The following is a 19722-nucleotide window of genomic DNA, read 5'->3' on the forward strand; positions in this document are numbered from 1 at the left end:
GGCCCGTTGCAATCTTGGATCGGAAAACGAAGACCTTGAGGAACAAGGTAGTCCAGCTAGTGAAGGTGCAGTGGCAGCACCGGAAGGGTTCAGAATGGACGTGGGAGGCCGATGAGGAAATGAGGGAGCATTACCCAGAGATATTTATAGATTCAGCAGCAGTAGACTTCGAGGACGAAGTCTAAGATAAGTGGGGGAGAGTTGTAACGCCCCATTTCTGGTATGTGATTTAAATAAAGTAATTTTCATTTCTTAAGGGGTACTTGACGAGTCAGTAGCCCGACTCGTCGAGTAGAAGCAGGATTTGCACGCGATTTAAGTTGGCGACTCGACGAGTTCATATTCCCGGACTCAGCGAGTCTGCCAGTCTGGATGAAACCCTAATTTCAAGGGTTTGCACCCTATTTAAACATCTTATGTGCCCCAAGACCAGCCTCCCTCACTCGCAAAGAGTCTCATACGAAACCCTAGCCGTTCTTAAGCATTTTTGGAGCATTTTCTCACTTGTGAAGGTTTTTAGTGCATCTTGGGGATTTGGGAAAGAAGAGAGAAGAGAAGTATTCAAGGGGAGCAAGTAGATCCAGACTTCTGGTTGCATTTCAGTCCCCTTTGAGGTATCAAGCTTGAATCTTTGCTTATTATCAATTAGATCTCTTGAGAAGTTTGCTCTTGTTGATTTTGAGCCCTTTCTAGACCTTAAGGTCAAATTAAGAGTTAATATGATGAATGGACTTCAGATCTAAGCTTTCCAGAGCCTCTTAAGCTCAAGGTTGCCACCTTTATTGATCCAAGTTTCCATTCCAAGGTTAGATCTCTTCCTTTAGCTTATTTTGGGTATTTGAGCTTCATATTAGCATGCATGCACGTAAAGTTAGAAACTTTACGTGAAAAACCAGCCCTAGGAGCCCAGATCTATGAATGGAATGCACTGGATTAGAGAAGAATCGACTGTTTAGTAATGACATACATGGGACTCGGCGAGTCGTTCTTCAGACTCGACGAGTCGAGTCGCGAGTCCCCGATTTTCCCCATTTGAGAGTTTAAGGTGGAATCAGTGAGTAGGTAATGGACTCGGTGAGTTAAGACTCAGATCTAGTAGTGGAGGGACTCGACGAGTTGTTCATACAACTCGACGAGTCAAGGACTGATCTCATTCATACGATGAAGGAGGACTCGACGAGTTGTTCATACAACTCAGCGAGTCAGATGAAGATGAACTAGATGTTAGTATCGAAGAAGAACTCGTCGAGCCTTTGCCAAACTCGACGAGTAGAAGCGGGTAGAGGATTAGAAAGGATGATAGGGACTCGGCGAGTTGGCGGCCCAACTCGGCGAGTCCGGTCAACTGAAAGTTGACTTTGACCAGGATGTTGACTTTGACTAGGGGTAAAATAGTCATTTTACCCTGAGAGTAGTTATCAGTATCTGATTTAGTGTTTATGGGATTTGTAGCCAGGGAGTTCCGGAGCAGCAGTCAGACAGTTTCAGATTTAGCATCTCAGCAGCCAGCATTACAAGGTGAGTTTCCTTCCAGTAGGAACGGGTCTACGGCCACAATGCCAACCCGTTTAGTTAGCAGTAGTTCCGGACTTCGGTCCGATGCAGTAGTTCAGTGTGCTTGAGGTCTTTTTGATTCAAGCATGTCTTTGTGTTATGTGTTCCGGACTTCGGTCCGATGCAGTATGTAGTATATGTGTTCATGCTAGTAGTTACGATTATGTTATGCTATGTTCAGTCAGTTGCCAGACTTCAGTCCGATGCAGAGGGCAAGGCCCTGGTTAGTTCCAGACTTCGGTCCGATGCAGTTTCCGGACTTCGGTCTGATGCAGAGGGCAAGGCCCTGGTTAGTTCCGGACTTCGGTCCGATGCAGTTTCCGGACTTTGGTCTGATGCAGAGGGCAAGGCCATGGTTAGTTCCGGACTTCGGTCCGATGCAGTTTCCGGACTTCGGTCTGATGCAGTGGGCAAGGCCCAGTATGTGCTTTATATGTTATTGTATGGTATGTGGTAGTTTGGGGGAGCTCACTAAGCTTTGTGCTTACAGTTTCAGTTTTGGTTTCAGGTACTTCCGCTAGCAAGGGGAAGAGCTCGGGATGATAGCATGGCACACACCACAGTTATAGTTTTATCGTGGGAGTTTTACTCTGTTATCTTGATATGATTTGACACTAGTTTCGATTTGATAAGTTTATTATGACGTTTTGAGATACATGATTCATGGTTTTATCTTATAATATTTGATATTATGGTTTAGTAAAGTTTTCAAACAAAAATATTTTGGGTTGTATTTTGGGACGTTTCACTCACTATATTGCACTAAAAGGTAGTACAAGGCAAGTAGGGTCGATCCACAGAGACACGGGATAATCAGTCTATACCTCTTTGCACAAGGTACTATGGTCACCAACAGTAAAAAGGAGGGGTTTAGAATGCAATGATTAAAACAAACAATTAAAAACACAAGTAATCAGCTAAATGAGTGAATTAAATTCAGAATTTATAAGGACTCCAACTCTATGTATGACAACTTAGCAGTGCGATTCCAAGATAACATGATATTTGCTCAATTCTATCTAAGTTGGTACTTGAAAGTGTTAACAAGCTCTAACACTTCCCATTCACCACATTAATTAACCAAAACAAACTCTTTGATTAACCCTAACCTTACTAACCTAATCTAAACAAGCTCTTAGAATTAGATTAAAAGATTGTATTAAGCTTTATGTGAATATTCCCAACAGCACCCAATACTTCTCACAAGCTCGGGAGTGTAAAAGTGTGTGAAATGATTTACACTAAATTCATTCAATCGGAAACAATTTAATGCTTGTTACTTAGTCCAATTCACAAAACAATTACGGATTTTGCAAAATAAATAACTTGAATGACCTAACCCTAATTCAAATGGCCAATAAGAATCACAATTAGAATCAAACATTCAATTGAAGCAAAATCAATTTCACTATATAGAAATTAAAAGCAAACATCAAGTCATATGATTGAAATCACAACCAAGAAGTCAAAACATGAAGTTGGAGAGACTAGGGTTCTAGCCACACATGGCTAGAACAAAATCACAAGTTGTAAAGATGGAAATGATGTGCAATTACAACTTACGAATAAGAGAAATAATGTTTCCAAATGCTAAACGATCAAATCTTTGCAAAAACCTTCGAGATTCCCTCACCAATAGTGCTCTGATATGTTGTGTATGCCTAAAAATGACCCAATTCCCGTGATAAGAAAAATAGGAAAAACTGTCAAAAGACAGTTTTTGGGTCGAACACGGCCCGTGTCAAAATAGAGTAAATCAACACGGGTCATGTTTAGTGAAAAATGGTCTTCAATCCTCAATTCCAACTCCAAAGTTTGATGCTTAAAACTGTTCAGCTGGGCCAACACGGCCGTGTCAAAATAGGCTAAAATGACACGGGTCGTGTTCAGCAGGGTCAAACTCTTCTTTTATGGTCAACACGGCTCGTGCCCATTCTGCAGTGTAAAACCAACATGGTCCGTTTACCCCTCTGACTCCAATTTCAAACTTTATTTTTTCAACTTTTCCGCTTTGCGTTCGATCAATCCGAAATCTTCACCAATGCTTCCCGGCACCTCCAAAATCACAATCCAACCTCCGTTTTACCTGAAAAAGACATGAAAGTGTGCAAATAAGGTTGTTCTAGATACTAAAATGAATATGATAAAATGCAAGAAGAATGAAGTATAACTAAGCTAATTAAATGCATAAAAAGGGACTAAAAGGTGTGCAAAAATGTGCACAAAATGTACCGCTATTACCTTTACCGGCGACTTTTCTAGTCTTTATTGACGACTTTTGTCACTGCTAATTCCCTTTTTTCTTGTAGTGTTCGTACATATGTAAATAGTACATATAATTTGGTTAAATAAAGGTATACCATGGACCATGAATAATTTAGTTGTACAAAAGATTGAGTGAAAAAAAAATGAACCTTGAAAAACGAAAATCTGTTTGTGGATGTGGGTAATCCGAATTTAGAGACTGAATACGGACAGATTAGTCACTTGTTTAAGGAAAATGATTGTCTTTCTTGTTACACCATTGAGAAGAATCTTGATCTATGGAGACTACTTTGGAGTGTTATTGAACGTAACGATCTGTAATGTTGGCATATTGTGGCTTTGTATTTATTTTTCATATCTGAATAAATCTGACCACAAAAAGTGTATTACCAAATCAATTATTTGAAAATTACATCCCAATTCATACTTTTGAGCAAAAGGATAAGTGGATACAAGGGGGTATATTAAATAATATTGTATGGTAGATGATTTCCCATTGCAAGTGTTTGAGAAGTTGAAATGGTCAATCCGTCGGTAGTCTGTCAAAACTCACAAACACAAACCGTCTGGAATCCGTCACAAGAATCTGTCACAACTACTTCCGTCAGAAAACTGTCACAAATTTACCTACGCAGTTTTTGCCCTTGTTTTCTAGTAGTGATATTATCATATTGTGCTCTTGATCTTTCTCATGTAGACGAATTGTGTTGGCTTACTTCTTTTCTTGGTGGGCTTTCCCTAGTCTCAGTTCTTTAGTATGACAATATTAGCAATTGACATATCTAGCAATCAATCCTAAGTTTATGTAAAACAAACTAATCAATATCTTAGAATATTATAAAATTATTCCGAAAACTAATACATACTACACCACACGGGAGCACCAACTCCATAATTATTATAATAAGTATCATTACAAGGCCATGCATGCATTACAATTTACAAACCAAGAGAGTAAGGGAAACCAGTGGATGGCAACCAACTTCCACCTGCAATGAAGCTTCCAGCAGTAAAACTTTCGGCCTCCGCAACATCCGTAATCACACCCCACCCTTTCCATGTTACCCTCTTAGACGTATCTGCCCCAGGCCCTGTGTTTTGATACTCCCGATAATACAACGTATCTAGAGCAAAATCCCCATCCCAAGGGTACCATCCAGCAGGGTCAATGACGTCACTTATCGACGACTGCATCACCACTGTTCTTGAATACTCCTTCCATGGCCTTCCAAGATACGTCGGAAAACTGGCTTGAACCGGTAGCAGGTCTGAATTGGCAACGATGGTGCACTTTTGAATGACGATGCCGGTGTTTTGGTTTGGGTCGGTTCGACCTTGAGCGGTGAGCATGTTCTTTTGTTTGGGATTGGGGCGGCGGGGTTGGATGTTACAGTTTTGGAGGACGACGGCGGCGTTGCCAAAGATGAAATCAACGGTGCCGACGACCATGCAGTCAACGAAGAATTGACGATTGGAATGGACGTAAAGGGTATCTTGGTAGGCTAGTATACCACATCTATAGAATGCAGATAAATCGGCCCCAACACGTAGTGCTACTGCTTGATTTCCCGATGGCCCGGCTGCATTTTGAAATGTTATATCTCGTGCCAAGAATCCATCACCTACCGCAGCTGTGATCAAGATATTTAGTCAGTTCTTAATTCGAATTGAAAGCTCCTTTTTTTTCTCTTGCTAAATCAATATATATTTTGTGTATCCTCAAATATTAACTATTTTCCTTCTTTATATTCATCAAAATTGTCTTTTATTGTTATTATTACAATCTTATATAATACCCTTTATATCTCTTGCTTTATATCTCTTGATTGATCATTGAAAAGGTAAATATATCCATGATAACTTTAAAATATTAAAAGTTAAAAGTTAAAGTGAAGGAAAGTTAGAATATATATTAAACTAAAGAGAATGCATGCAAATTACAAAAAATGTTTTAATTATGTACACCTAATTTTCACCTAACACGTGCTTGATTAATATAATAATCTAGATATATACTCACTAAAATAAGCAAAACAGGAGGAATATTAACCCTGAATTATCATTATTTTTTTCTAAAATTATTAAAAAAGTACTACTATGCATCTCTCATAAAAAATTCACAAAACCTTTGAAATTTGCAAAATTATTTTTCTAAACATACAAGCAAATCTTACCAACCGTTTTTAATAACTATTTAATGAATTGTGAAAGTGTCGTTTGAATAATTGTCGTTTGCAAGAAAAAAATCTTTTTACGAAATACATAATTATTCACTTTTCCTTATAATTAATTATAACAAACAGATCCATAACTTATCTATTTTATATTAAAAGTTAATATAAAAATCCACCCGGATCGATATGAATTTGGGTTCAATGAATTATGAAATGGTTGATCATGAGGGATAAGATAATTGGCTTTTTAAATAGTATTTTAAAACCTGCAAATAAATGTATATGGTAGAACTAATGAATCAGTAAAAGTTGAAGGGATGCTAAGTAAACACTTCACTAACCTACGGTGGCAGAGTTGAAGGTGGTGCTTCCCCCGGCGACACTCAGGCTTGCCGTAATAATCGTGTTACTTCTTCCGTCCCCGATAAACATTAAATTGGTTTTGCTGCTTGGAACTTCAACATTTTCCCTATACACTCCTGCCGCTATCTTTATCACATACCTGCTTGTACTTTTAGATGGTGCCGCAGCCACCGCTGCCGCCACCGACGTATAATCTCCACTACCATCCGCCGCCACAGTCACGTCTGGCGTCACGTCTCCCGACTGCATCAGTTTCCTGTCTCCCGCAGACAACCACTCCGGCCACATCGTCACCTCTTGTACTTGCACATCCAACTTTGCCTCCTTCGAATTCAACATATCCGTATTCGTCATGTCTACAATCATAGCTAGCGCATTACTACACATCTTTCCCCCGTGCTCCTGGCCTCCGACAATTGAATTACGCAACAGCTTACATTCTGCATCATGGGATAAGCCATCTAAGCAAGTTTCCTTGTTGGTGATGGTGGTGCTCATGAGTGTTTTGAGGTCGTCGGCATGTCTCCGAAGAGATTTCTTAGTTGGATACTCTCTGAGGTCTCCGATCACCTTGTCGAGTGCTTCTAGCGTTCCAGCTGCCATCTGTAAGCAGTCATGGATAGCGATTTTGCCACGTTTGGTGACATTGGCGGTGGTCGTGAGCTTGTTTATGGCGTGCAAGTTGGCATGGATGATCTCCTTTGTTTTATTGATTGTGTGTTCGATTATGTCCTTTTTAGTTGCGAGGGTTTTGGTGGTGGAGAGGGTGGAGTAGCATATGTCTGGGTATAATGTAGTGGAACAGGAGGATTTGATGAGTTTGGAATCTGGAAGATCACGAGTTCCATGGACAAGTAAAGTTAGTAGGAGGGAAGAAACTAGAAATAAAAGTGCTTTACCGGAGTTGGATATATTCATGAGAATAAAGCTATGTTGTTTGAGTGGAAGACGAACGAGTGAAAGTCGGATATTTATCATCATCATCCTCCACTAGATCTCTTCCACCATAAAGCTTTTATGATAAATTTAAATTCATAAATAAATTAAAGGAAAAACTGCAATAAAGTCCTTACATATTGGCCTCATAATCGATTTAGTTCCTATATATTTTTTTATTCAATTATGTCCAAAATACCGGTAATCGTATTCAATTTAACCCTTTGACCCGGTCAACAGGTCATCAAACGTTCAAAAATTACATTTTTCGCCCAAATTTCAAATTTATTACAAATTTGGTCCAAAATTTACACTTTTGGCCCAGATTTTAAATTTTGTTACAAATTTGGTCCAAACTTTACCTTTTTGTCTAAATTTTAGAATTTTATTATGAATTCATCCTAACTTTAGTTTTTTTTACAACTTTTTTTCTCAAAAAATTGTTTCTAATATGTTTTTTCTTTATAAAATCATATTTATACAAAAAAAAAACGTATTTTCACATAAAAATCTTATATTTTCTATATAAAAACTTTTATAAAAAGTTTTTTGTATATGAAAAATATCTAGTTATAAAAATAAGTATTTATTAAGTATATAAATATGTACAAATCCGTTTTTATAAAAGAATGTATACAAAAACGTATTTTACAAAAAAAATGTATACAAACATATATATATATATATATATATATATATATATATATATATATATATATATATAGGTGTGTATCTATATATATTTTTTATAAAATCATGTTTGTTTACATTTTTTATATAATACGTGTTTGTATACATTTTATAAAATGTATACAAACATGTATTATATAAAAAATTATTCAAACACGTTTTTATAAAAAAAATTATAAACAAACACGATTTTATAAAGAAAATATAGATACACACCTATATATATATATATATATATATATATATATATATATATATATATATATATATATATAAGGTGATAGGTGTTTGTATACATTTTTTTATAAAAACGGATTTGTATATATTTATATACTTAATAAATACCTATTTTTATAACTTGATATTTCATATACAAAAAACTTTTTAAAATTTTTTTTTATATAGAAAATATAAGATTTTTATGTGAAAATATGTTTTTTATAAATATGATTTTATAAAGAAAAAACATATTAGAAATAACTTTTTGAGAAAAAAAAGTTGTAAAAAATCTAAAGTTAGGATGAATTCATAATAAAATTCTAAAATTTGGGCAAAAAGGATAAGTTTGGACCAAATTTGTAACAAAATTTAAAATATGGGCTAAAAGTGTAAATTCTGGACCAAATTTGTAATAAATTTTGAAATTTGGGCCAAAAATGTAAGTTTTGAAAGTTGGATGACCTGTTGACCGAGTCAAATGGTTAAATTGAATACGATTACCGGTATTTGAGACTTAATTAAATAAAAAATATATATATAAACTAAATCGTTTAAAAGGCTAATATGTAAGGACTTTATTGTAGTTTTCCGTATTATTAAATTGAGTAATTGCTACCAAATTGAATAAAACGAAGTAATTAATTAAAAATGCTTACGTTAACTATTTTTCTATGTTTTAGACATTGTGGTTCTCAATTTGTAGTAAATGCAGTATAATTTTATATCGGTTTTTTTATACATTTTTTAATGAAAATGAATAATGCCCCATATCATGGGGCACAATTGAATAAGGATTGGTCTTCCTAGTTAAATCTGGCTTATGATATAGTTATACATATGTAGTTTAACTTGTATGATTTATACTGTATCATCGTTCGGTAATCTATAAGTATAATGCATATGATAAAACAATTTTGTTAATCCGTTCCTACCTAAATAATCCATTTGATGGTAATGTGTTTGGCATGGCTTTAATTTTCCCTAACACGTGTTTTCATGGGCCCTATGTCCATTCCTATCATTTTACTTTCTTATCCTAAGCATTTTATTGTACATGAGTAGTACATCAGTATTCAGTAACTTAGACTTTAAACACTGAAGTCCAGAATATTGTAGTTGAAAAACGTATTTATCCAAATTATAGTACTTTTAAGTTTATTTACCACTTAATATATAGTACCTTTTAAACATAAAAGAAAAAAAAATGAAAAATGATCACTTCATTTTGGCCCGTGATTGTTCTTTTGTTACTTTCTTCTCCTGGAAAACCACTATAACGGCCACAAGAACCCTCGTCGCCCTCTCATCAGTCCTCGGAGAACCTTTCACGTACCCCCAAAGAAACCCATCAGTCCTTTTCTCTGTTAAATAATGTTTAATTAACATCAATCTTGAAAGCATCCAACTCTTTTATAATATAAGATCCAAAACCTCATGGTTTCATGAACATGAGCATATTCCTTTTCTGCCAAGCTTGTATATGCTTTCGTCAGCCAACGATTTAAACATAACTTTGTAAACTTTTACATAGTCTTTACCATAACAATAACAATATGAATCAGTCAATTTCATTTTCTGGCAAAGAAACTAAACATATAAGAGAGAATCGTCTCCGACGATAGATATTTGGTTCTATTGAATTTAACTGCTTTTAATAAAATATGTTGGGTACATGAAAAACCATTTTTTTTAATATTTTTGAAACTGCAATACTTTGGTAAATGTTTTTTTTTTAAATGCTACCCGACCATACAAAAGTCATTAAATATGATGTTTGACTAAGGGTGCCATATTATCACAAAATCTCTTAAGTCCGTCAAAAAAAAAATCATTTTATCCTAAGTCCATTAATCCTCAACATTTAAGAATCTTTTCTCATAAATGCACCAAGGCCATGTTGGAGGGTTATGTTGTCGTTAAAACCTGTTCCCACGATTAACTTGTCTCTCTTTGGAGATGGTATATATGCATTGAGAAGGTATGCACGACCAAACATCTCTTTTGTTGTTCAGCATATATGTTTGATTATGCATGATCCACATGAGCCTCACCTGCACACTTTGAAACGCACCTTTCATTACTTACAAGGCGTTATTTATCATGGCCTATAGATCCACGTTTCTCCCACATTGAGTCGCCTACTTGACGACTGGGGTGGATGCCTTGCCACGAGACAGTCCACCTCCGGGTATTGTGTGTTCATGGGAGACAACAAGATCATCTATTTTTTGTCAAAGTCGCCTACATGTACAAATGATGTTAGCAAACAACAATTGACTAAAGATTGTGGAAGCTACATAATGAACTTAATTGCTTCGCTTGTGATTTGGTGCATCTAGCAGTTTTGTTAAATAGTTCAAATAAAAAGGGAAAACGTATTAAATGAAGTGGGTGGAACAAGAGACACTCGCATATGATGTGATACTTACATATCAAACAATTTGATGAAGCATATTTTTGCTTTTATTACACCATACTATGAAAAATCTTTTCACTTTATTATGTTTGTTTTTATTTGTGGAAGAAGAGGGGTAAATACGTTACAAAATCAATCAGAAAATCATAAAATTTTGATGGGTACGGTGTTACATTATAAGACATGTAACATTTTATTAGGATGCAAATTTCTTAGTTTGATTAGCAAAATTAATTTTTTAATACTCGTGTTGAAAAAAGATAGTATTATTGTTCAATCTGTAAGAAAATTGCAGCGTGATAAATTTGGGGTATAAAGATGAGACGAGTGATGAGTTTGGACCAAATGGTGGGTGGTGGTGGACTCTTGACAATTCCAACTTGTTCTCCGTATCATCTTTACGCAATTATATTGATGGCATCATCCTCCCACTACTATTTCTTTGTTTGTTTCTGTTTTTGCTTTTACCTCCTGACTTCTTGCTAGCTTTTTGCTTCGATATAATGTCGGTGTTCAGAAATAATAAAAATATGTACACCAAAATAACAATTGAAAGTATCACGTATGTTGAATAAGCACATTGTAAAAATCTCATCTTCATTTAATTTGTTTTATAGGAAGCAAATTCACGTACATGCCAACGAGAGCATTCTGAGTTCTGAACCAAAATTCTTTACTCCAACAAATTAACTACAATACCCCATCCATTAATCATTATACATCTCAAACTCTGTAAACATGTTTATAAGCAAACATTTATATCCATTTGATTTTTCTATACATAATTGACAAATTAAATCAAGAAATAAACAGGTTAAATGGGACAATGTCTCCATTAACATTAAATGAACAAACCGATTAACTTTGACCTCCTTCAGCATTGTTATCACCAGGGCTAAAAGGATTAAACCTTCTACTGCTGCTCAAAATTCTCCTTAATGACCTCATTCCAGAAAACACTGGAGTTTTCTCAACATCATCCTCACTAACCACCAGCCTTGGTATATCAATTACTAAATCTGGTTTTCCTCTATCATTATTTGTCTGCGATGACAATGATGACGATGATGATGAAGATGAAGGTGGCTCGAAAGGTAAAATTGGAACTTGATGCTGATTATTGGCTTCTTCCAGCTGAGAAGTCAAAGTGCTTACTTCGGTTTCATCACCATGTGAATCCCCACCGTTTGTCCATTGTTCTTGTGTTCGATGATTCTCCAGTAAACTCTCCATCGAAACTCCAGCTTGTTCTTGAACAGGGTTTCTGCAGATGGGGCAAGTTATATGCGAATGAAACCACATATCAATGCATTCCGCATGAAACGCATGATTGCACTTAGGCAAAATTCGGGCTTTTTCTCCTTCCTCGACTTCAGATAGACAAACTGAACATTCCAAACTGTCTTTGAAGTCTTTTGCCTCGAATTGTATGACTGGTATAGTTTTGAGGAAGGAGGCGTCGAGGCCACGCCGGAGGGAAGTGACGCCAGAGTGCTGGTCTTGGAGACGGCCGTTGCTGTGGGCATCTATACCTTGTTGACGGCGGTGCCATAACCACTTGGCGTAGATATGAAGCAAGAAAAAAAGGATGAGGACGATGAACAAGGCAATGATGGTGGCCATCAAGACTCTCCCACTGAGCTTCGAGACACTTGAATCAACTAATCTTTGATCACTCATCTTTTATAAAGAATTAGAAAAGCTTTGATTAGTTGAATGGAAAAGAAACCCAGAAGTGAGAATTGAAATTGGAGGTTGAGGAGAATACGGGAGAAGATTATAAGGATGATGAAATTGCTAAAGACGAAGGAGAATTCAAAGTAGCCATGAGTTTGACCATTCATAGCCATTAACGAATTCAACTGACGGGTAGAATCTAAACTTATAAAGGGTTGACTCATTTCATATTTTAATTATATAATCGAGAAACATGTTAATCTTTGTCTAATAGTGTGTAGAAAATAAGTAATGGGATTAATTAATAAAAGGTAATTTACAAAGATTCCCCCCTGTGTTTTGTTTGAATAATATGCAGAGTCATGTATCTATCCAGAAGCTTCAAGTCAACAGGACATTTCTTGGTATCAAGTATCAACATGTGTTTTGACTTTTTTTGTTTTTTGTTTTTTCTTGTTTTTGGCATTCAAATCTCCCTATCTAATAAACAAAACCAAAAGTACATGTGTCCATTCAAAACAACTGAATTATTCCAAAGTTAAATATCAATTATACCCTTCTTTGTTTCAACTACAAATCAATATCGATAAAACGCCCTGTTTTCTTTCCATTTACTTGGTGATAACAGTTGTAGATATTAACTCAAAAATTCATTACATACCCGATTAATAGCATGTTATTATGGTATCCGATTTCGTATATAAGGTATGATATCAATTGCATTCAATTTGATGTATTCTGCTCAATATATACTTCAAACATATGATATCAATCTATCAGTCGTTCCTTTACAGCATCGTGTTTACAACATCATTCATTTGTAAATTAAGCTACGATTTGAATACCTGATATACCCCTTTGGCCTTTCAGTATTAACGCAATCTAAAATGACGGACTGGAGGTACCTATATGAACGAGAAATCAGCGAGCTCATAGAAAATCTCGATCGGATTAGCATCATGAAGGTGATCAATTCCATATATATTGCTCAATTTGTCTATTTATTTGTGTTTGCTACTGTCATTGATTAGTCAGACAATGAAGAACATCTCCTCCTATCCTTCTTCGTCCTTTCTTACATCGTCGACAAATGTCTTTGATTCGAAGAACAACTCCTTAACACAAACGATTCTAAAATCTATTTCTCTTGCATCTTATCGCTAACCCGAATTTATTTCCCTGTTTGCAACCAAGAACTATACGTCTATACGCCCACGCCAACTTTTGGTTCTCCTATTTTCGAATTGTTTGCAGAAGTGGTGGTTGGATGTGATTTGCAGGTATATATACATATCTCAAGTAGTGTGTAATTAGGGGTTTTCTCTCAATTATAAAAAGAAAATCGCTTGTGACTTGCAGTCAAATTATACTTTGTTAAATAAATCATATATATTTTTGTAGGGGTTTGTATAAAAACAATTCTGGTTATATGTAGTCAATATAATAAGCTTTGGTAGTAATGCCTTATCAGGGCATTTTTAATCAAAACCATGAAAGATTCCTCGAAGTAGCCTGTATTAGGATTTAGGGTTTTGTAATTGTTGATTTGGGGAAGTTGTTTTACTTATGCCTTCTATCTTTTATTCAACTCATGGTGTGTAGGTTTATGCTATTATTTAGTTGAAGATTATACGCCTACAAAAGTTTAAGTTCTATCCCATATTAATCAAGTTATTTTTTTTTCTTTTTCATATATTATTTTAGAGTCCAACATTGATTTTAGTTGATTTCTATGATACTATGAAATAGCAAGAATTAAAAAAAAAAAAAAAAAAAAAAAAAAAAACACTCACTTTAATTGTTTGATGCACGTCTACTAAATTAGACTCATGAAACCATGCACGATTTTTAACATTTATTCTTGATTACCCTTTTATAGGTGGATCTGATTATCATTACGAAAGTCTCATGGCACTTCTTGAGAAGATTGGTCGATTGAAGATGGCAGGAACGTAAGTTTTTATCTTTCTTGATTAGTATTGGCTGAGAAGGTGTAGTTGTGAGTGTGCATAAGGAGTGTGCATATATCTATTGTAATGTTAATTTAAAGTTTTCAATTTAAAAAATAGCGAATACTTATGTTAATATGTTTGTTATAGCATTCTATTTTTACTTCTTCCTATTACATCATTATACCTTCTACTTTTTCCTAATTATAAGACATTGTATTTTGAAAATTTCATGAGAGGTTTCATCATTTTTTTTCAAATCATTGTGAACACTCTTTGGCAATGGTAGCAGACTAGCAGCGATGTCTCTTGTGGCAAGAATATGATGGATTTAGGTAGGTGGTTTTTTCATGTTTTATTTCCTTTGTTTTAGTTTTGTTTGATTCTTGAATGTGATGTACTATTGGCATGTGTTGGGTGGGAAGAATGAGAAGTAAAATATTTTGATTAGTCATTACGATTTAATATTATCAATATTGTTTTTTTTTATGTCAAAGTATGTTGCTATTATAGGTATTTATGTTCAACTAGCAAAAATTGTTTCTAAATAGTAGTGTCTAGATGCAAAAAATAAAAATAAAAAGTATGCAACTTTTATCGGGCAGCCCGTCCACCGGTTGGGGTTACACTAAGCTTTTGGTCGATAAATCCATAAGATTGGTATTATAGTTTTTTTAATAACAACTTTTATGAAATTTCTTATAATAGACTGGGTTACACTAGGCCTGCTTTTTATGCACCAATATGACTGGATTTAAAAATTAAAAAAAAAAAAAAAAATAGAATGACTCGTTATTTTTGAAACATCGCCCAAAATTAGCCTCTTAATCTGTAAATTAAGAGGCAAACTCTTAAAAATTCAGATTTAGACCGTTTGTTTGGGTATTAATTTTTGCCTCTTAATTTTGTTAATACCTCTTAAAGTTTCAGATGTAGAGCCATGTCTGAACTTAAAAAAAAACACGCTTTCCCTTCCTGCCCTAAAATTTCAGCGCTATTTTTCGTCACTCCATACTTCACGAGACCAGCGTCCGTTTCTCCCACTCAACCCCTTTCCGAGCTGCCTCCCTTCACCATCGACTTCGCCGCCGACAACCCCTCCAACGAGGCCGCCTCTTCGATCGCCGTCGGTAGTGTCGACTCCCTTTGTCGAAGTAGCCAAATTTTCCGATTCCAAGTGAAATTTTATTCCTTTGCCCTAAAACTCGATAATAAGAGCTCTAGTTAATCGATCTCTGTTTTGGGTGAGGATCTAATACGAAGTGGTTGATCTCATGGGAGTTAATCAGTGAGTTGCTATGAAATTTGTGACAAGTTCTATATATTGGGTGCAATGACTTGTGGCTTTCCTGGAAATCCATGAAATTCGACATGCTACTGTGAGGCTTCTTACTCAATACATCTTCATTATGTATTATACAATAATCAAATAATTTATTATGGTGGCATCAATATGTTACATCAGATGGTTAAACTTGTTCATATACAAGATTTAGAGGGCTCATTTTCTGGTTATAAACTTCTTCTATTCATGTATTCCATTTGAAATTCAAATCAATGAGAATTTAATTTATGCATTTGGCAACAAAATCTATAGTGTATATGCTCTGGTGTTTGTATGTCATTCATTTGTGATGTGCAGGTGGAAGCTAAGTGGGATTTGTGGAGGGAAGAACAACAAATGTCTAGACCTGAAGCAATGTTAGGAGGAGCTCCAGGGGTACATGGACATAAAATTCTATCAATACTTTGAAATTTATGGTTATATAATTGATGTAGTAATCACGTTTGACCTTCCATGAACCCAACAAGAAGTTTGTTGAGGTGAAACGAGCACTTCCTAAAGGCGTTATTCCTGGCAGCAATTTTGGCTATTATGATATTCAAATGGATGTTAATAGATTCCTGCAACAAACCTCTGGTTTGGGGCAAGAGGTGGTGGTTAAGATCAGCAAGAGGCAGGTGGTGGTGACAATACGGGCGTCAGACAAACCGGTTACTAATAGTTTGTATGTCATTTTTAAAAGTGTGGTTGGTAGGTGGAAATGTGTAGCTCATGTTTGCAATAGTTGTATCTGTTTCCATTTATCAATTGTGTACATCTTTTTCATTTTTAATGTTTGCAATAGTTTATCTATTTCTATTTATCAATTGTTTACATCTTTTTCATTTTTAATGTTATTGTGGATTTCTTATGGTGTTGTGTTTATATTTGGATTTTGTATTTAATTTGGATTTTGTATGATGCTTATATTTTTTTATAACTATTCAAGAAGTTGGTTAAATTATTATATAGAACAGAAACATTGAATTTAGCTTAAAATAATATAGAAGGGTAAAATGGTCATTTTTCTTATTTAGCACATTAATTCAGAGGTTCCAACCAAACAGTATGTTAAAAAATCAGATCTTAAAAATTCAGAGCCTTTTAGAAATCCAGACCTCTTAAAAATTCAGAGCTTAAAAATTAAGATCCTGCCAAACAGCCCCTAAGTAATAAATACATGTGAGCTCTCATGGTTTATCACCTGGTAATGCATGTTAGAAGTAAAATGGGTTAGATAGCATATGAAAAAAGTAAAATGAGTTGGATAAAATATCTACCAAACATATTATATTTTTTGACATTAATCGAACATCATACTTTTTAATATTTTTCAATTTTGTTCAATTTTGATATTTTATCATGACCTCATAAAGTACCCGATTTGGCATGTAAGATGAAAAATGTGATGTCAAAATTGGAAAAAAAAAATAGAAAATGGAAAATACGCTAGTCTATTTAAAATAAAAATTAACACATGAAAATTGAAAAATATAAAACATATTACACTGTTTTTTGGTACTGTTTACACTATTTTTAATTGAAACCAAACAAAAAAAAAGACTTTCTTATAAAAATCAATAAAATAAAGGGAAAATGACTTGATAGGGTAAAATACTTTTTGAATTGTACACATTTAGTCCTTATTCTTTTTTTTTTTTGTAAAATAAACCCTTATACTTTATTAATATGTACACATTAGGTCCTTTTCACCGGATTCTACAGGTTTTGCTGATATGGAAGCACAAGTGGCACTAAATAGCAATTAATTAGCTTAGTCACCGGAGGTGGGTGATCCTCCAGCAACAAGAAAAGGGCGGCGACCCTTCTCTTTCTCGTCTCTTCCTTCCGGTCGAACAGCAACAGCCAAACACCCTTTACATGTTGTGTTTCTCCGATCTGTCTCTCTTTGCCTCCATCTTTGAGATATGTTGCCAGAAAAAGAAGTAAGAATCGACGAGGGGGCTACCAGAGCAGCTCCTCGCCGCCAACTACCGTCTCTACTTCCTCCTGCCTCCCCATTCGACCTTGTTGTTTTTGTCATCATTCCTCCTTGCTACCAGTGATGTGTAGGAACACACAAAGGAGTCGTCGGAGATCGGGGTTCTCCTTCTTTTTCATGATGAATAAAAGTTGGAAAAATCTCGTTGTGGATATGTGGATGTCACCTGGGTATTTCATTTCAACAAAATAAAAGAAAGGGAAAATGACTTGATAGGGTAAGATACTTTTTGTAATGTACACATTTAGTCTTTATTCTTTTTTTTTTGTAAAATAAACTCTTCCACGTCAGCAAACCCTGTAGAATCCGGTGAAAATGACCTAATGTGTACATATTAATAAAGTATAAGGGTTTATTTTACAAAAAAAAAAAGAATAGGGACTAAATGTGTACATTTCAAAAAGTATCTTACCCTATAAGTATTATCCCTAAAATAAATAAAATACGTTAATGATCCATACAAATTCTCATCTTCAATTCGTTTTAAAGGATGCAAATTCAAGTACATACATGACAAACTATCATCTTTGATTCGTAAAATTCTTTATCTTCAATTCTTTTTAAAAGAAGCATATTTGTTTTAAAGGATCGTGGAAGTATCACCTCCCCCAAATTAACTAGAACTATTACCCATCCATTATACATATCAAACATGTTTCTAAGCAAACATTCATATTTACTCAATTGTTCTATACATAATTGACAAATGAAAAATTAAATCAAAAAAATAAACAAATTAATTGGGACAATGTCTTATGTCTCCAAACTCAGCTAGCAGCCCCGCCGGCGGTGCCTCTTGTCACATCCATTAACATAAAATGAACAAACCGATTAACTTTGACCGCCGTCGCCATTGTTATTACCAGGGCTAAAAGGATTAAACCTGCTGCTCAAAATTCTCCTCAATGACCTCATTCCAGAAAACACTGGAGTTTTCTCATCATCATCCTCACTAACCACCTGCCTTGGTATATCAATTACCAAATCTGGTTTCCCTCTATCATTATTTGTCTGCGATGATGATGATGATGAAGAAGATGAAGGTGGCTCGAAAGGTAAAATAGGAGCTTGATGCTGATTAGTCACTTCTTCCAGTTGAGAAGTCAAAGTGCTTACTTCCGTTTCGTCACCCCAAAACAACATATTTGCGGGGAAAGTGTGCGAGTTTGAATCCCCACTGTTTGTCGATTGTTCTTGTGTTTGATGATTCTCAAGTAAACTCTCCACCGAAACTTCGGCTTGTTCTTGAACTGGGTTTCTGCAGATAGGGCAAGTTGAATGTGAATGAAACCACATATCAATGCATTCCGCATGAAACGCATGATTGCATTTAGGCAAAATTCGAGTTTTTTCTCCTTCCATGATTTCGGATAAGCAAACCGAACATTCCAACCCGTTTTTGAAGTCTTTTACATCGAATAGTATGACCGGTAAAGTGTTGAGGAAGGAGGCGTCGAGGCCACGGCGGAGGACAGTGACGCCGGAGTGCTGATCTTGGCGATGGCGGTTGGTGTGGGCGTCTATACTCCGTTGACGGCGGTGCCATAACCACCTGGCGTAGATATGGAATAAGAAAACAAGGATGAGGACGACGAATAAAGCTATGATGGTGGCAATCAAGACTCTTCCGGTGACCTCCATGACACCTGGATCATCCAATTTGTTATCGCTCATCTTTAATTTGATCAAGAATTAGAAAAAGGTTTAGAATTGTTGATTGGAAGAGAAACCAAGAAGTGAAAAACAAAAACTAAATTGGAGGTTGAGGAGGAAGTGGGAGAATATTATAGGGAGGAGGAAAAGGAGGTGAAATGAGGTGAAGTAGTGGCGGCGTTTTAGGTTGCCAAAGAGGAAGAAGTATTCAAAGTGGCAATCTGTTTGACCATGTATAGCTATTTGACGAATTCAACAGACGGGTAGAATCTAAACTTCTCAACCGTTTAGACTCATTTTCATCTTTTACTTGTTTATTTAGTAACCTTTTCCTTGAAAATTTATAAAAAAATAATAATAATATTAAACCTTTTTCTTTGTTAAACATTTAAATGCAAATTAACAGAATGAATAATTAAATATCGTATTATCCTGATCTAAAGAACAAATAATGGGATATAAATTGAAAGCGTTAATTTACAAAGATTCAGCCCTTATCT

The 19722-nt window shown here is 35.2% G+C and overlaps 3 protein-coding genes and 1 long non-coding RNA gene across 5 annotated transcripts; 1 reads left to right on the forward strand and 3 right to left on the reverse strand.

Annotated features, from left to right (window-relative positions):
• Window positions 1-4635: 4635 nt before the first annotated feature.
• On the reverse strand, window positions 4636-7344 carry LOC145146062 (pectinesterase-like). The gene is made up of 2 exons (XM_079074978.1): window positions 6335-7344; window positions 4636-5450 (listed from the first exon to the last, which is right to left on the reverse strand). The coding sequence occupies exons 1-2, from the start codon at window positions 7338-7340 to the stop codon at window positions 4759-4761; spliced, it is 1698 nt and encodes a 565-aa protein (XP_078931104.1). The 5' UTR covers window positions 7341-7344; the 3' UTR covers window positions 4636-4758.
• Window positions 7345-11322: 3978 nt separating this feature from the next.
• LOC145146078 (RING-H2 finger protein ATL2-like) lies at window positions 11323-12448 on the reverse strand. The gene has a single exon (XM_079074979.1). The coding sequence runs from the start codon at window positions 12295-12297 to the stop codon at window positions 11476-11478; it is 822 nt and encodes a 273-aa protein (XP_078931105.1). The 5' UTR covers window positions 12298-12448; the 3' UTR covers window positions 11323-11475.
• A 340-nt stretch (window positions 12449-12788) lies between these two features.
• Window positions 12789-14362, forward strand: LOC145146094 (uncharacterized). 2 transcript variants are annotated; one of them, XR_013727056.1, is made up of 4 exons: window positions 12789-12999; window positions 13165-13259; window positions 13489-13574; window positions 14174-14362. It is a non-coding gene; the product is annotated as an uncharacterized LOC145146094 (long non-coding RNA). The 2 variants fall into 2 exon arrangements; XR_013727050.1 differs by having other exon boundaries at window positions 13165-13574.
• Window positions 14363-18182: 3820 nt separating this feature from the next.
• On the reverse strand, window positions 18183-19366 carry LOC145146110 (RING-H2 finger protein ATL60-like). Its single transcript, XM_079074981.1, has one exon. The coding sequence runs from the start codon at window positions 19241-19243 to the stop codon at window positions 18401-18403; it is 843 nt and encodes a 280-aa protein (XP_078931107.1). The 5' UTR covers window positions 19244-19366; the 3' UTR covers window positions 18183-18400.
• Window positions 19367-19722: the final 356 nt, after the last annotated feature.

The sequence above is a fragment of the Lactuca virosa genome, chromosome 1 (assembly GCF_052849685.1).
Source record: "Lactuca virosa cultivar CGN04683 chromosome 1, Lactuca_virosa_CGN04683_v6, whole genome shotgun sequence".
Lineage (NCBI taxonomy): Eukaryota > Viridiplantae > Streptophyta > Magnoliopsida > Asterales > Asteraceae > Lactuca > Lactuca virosa.

Excerpts from the sequence above, each read along its gene's own strand:
- LOC145146062 (XM_079074978.1), bottom strand. The coding sequence starts at position 7,340 with ATGATGATGATAAATATCCGACTTTCACTCGTTCGTCTTCCACTCAAA. Across the intron at positions 5,451-6,334 it reads CTTCAACTCTGCCACCGTAG|CTGCGGTAGGTGATGGATTC; the intron begins GTTAGTGAAGTG and ends TCTTGATCACAG.
- LOC145146078 (XM_079074979.1), bottom strand. The coding sequence starts at position 12,297 with ATGAGTGATCAAAGATTAGTTGATTCAAGTGTCTCGAAGCTCAGTGGG.
- LOC145146110 (XM_079074981.1), bottom strand. The coding sequence starts at position 19,243 with ATGAGCGATAACAAATTGGATGATCCAGGTGTCATGGAGGTCACCGGA.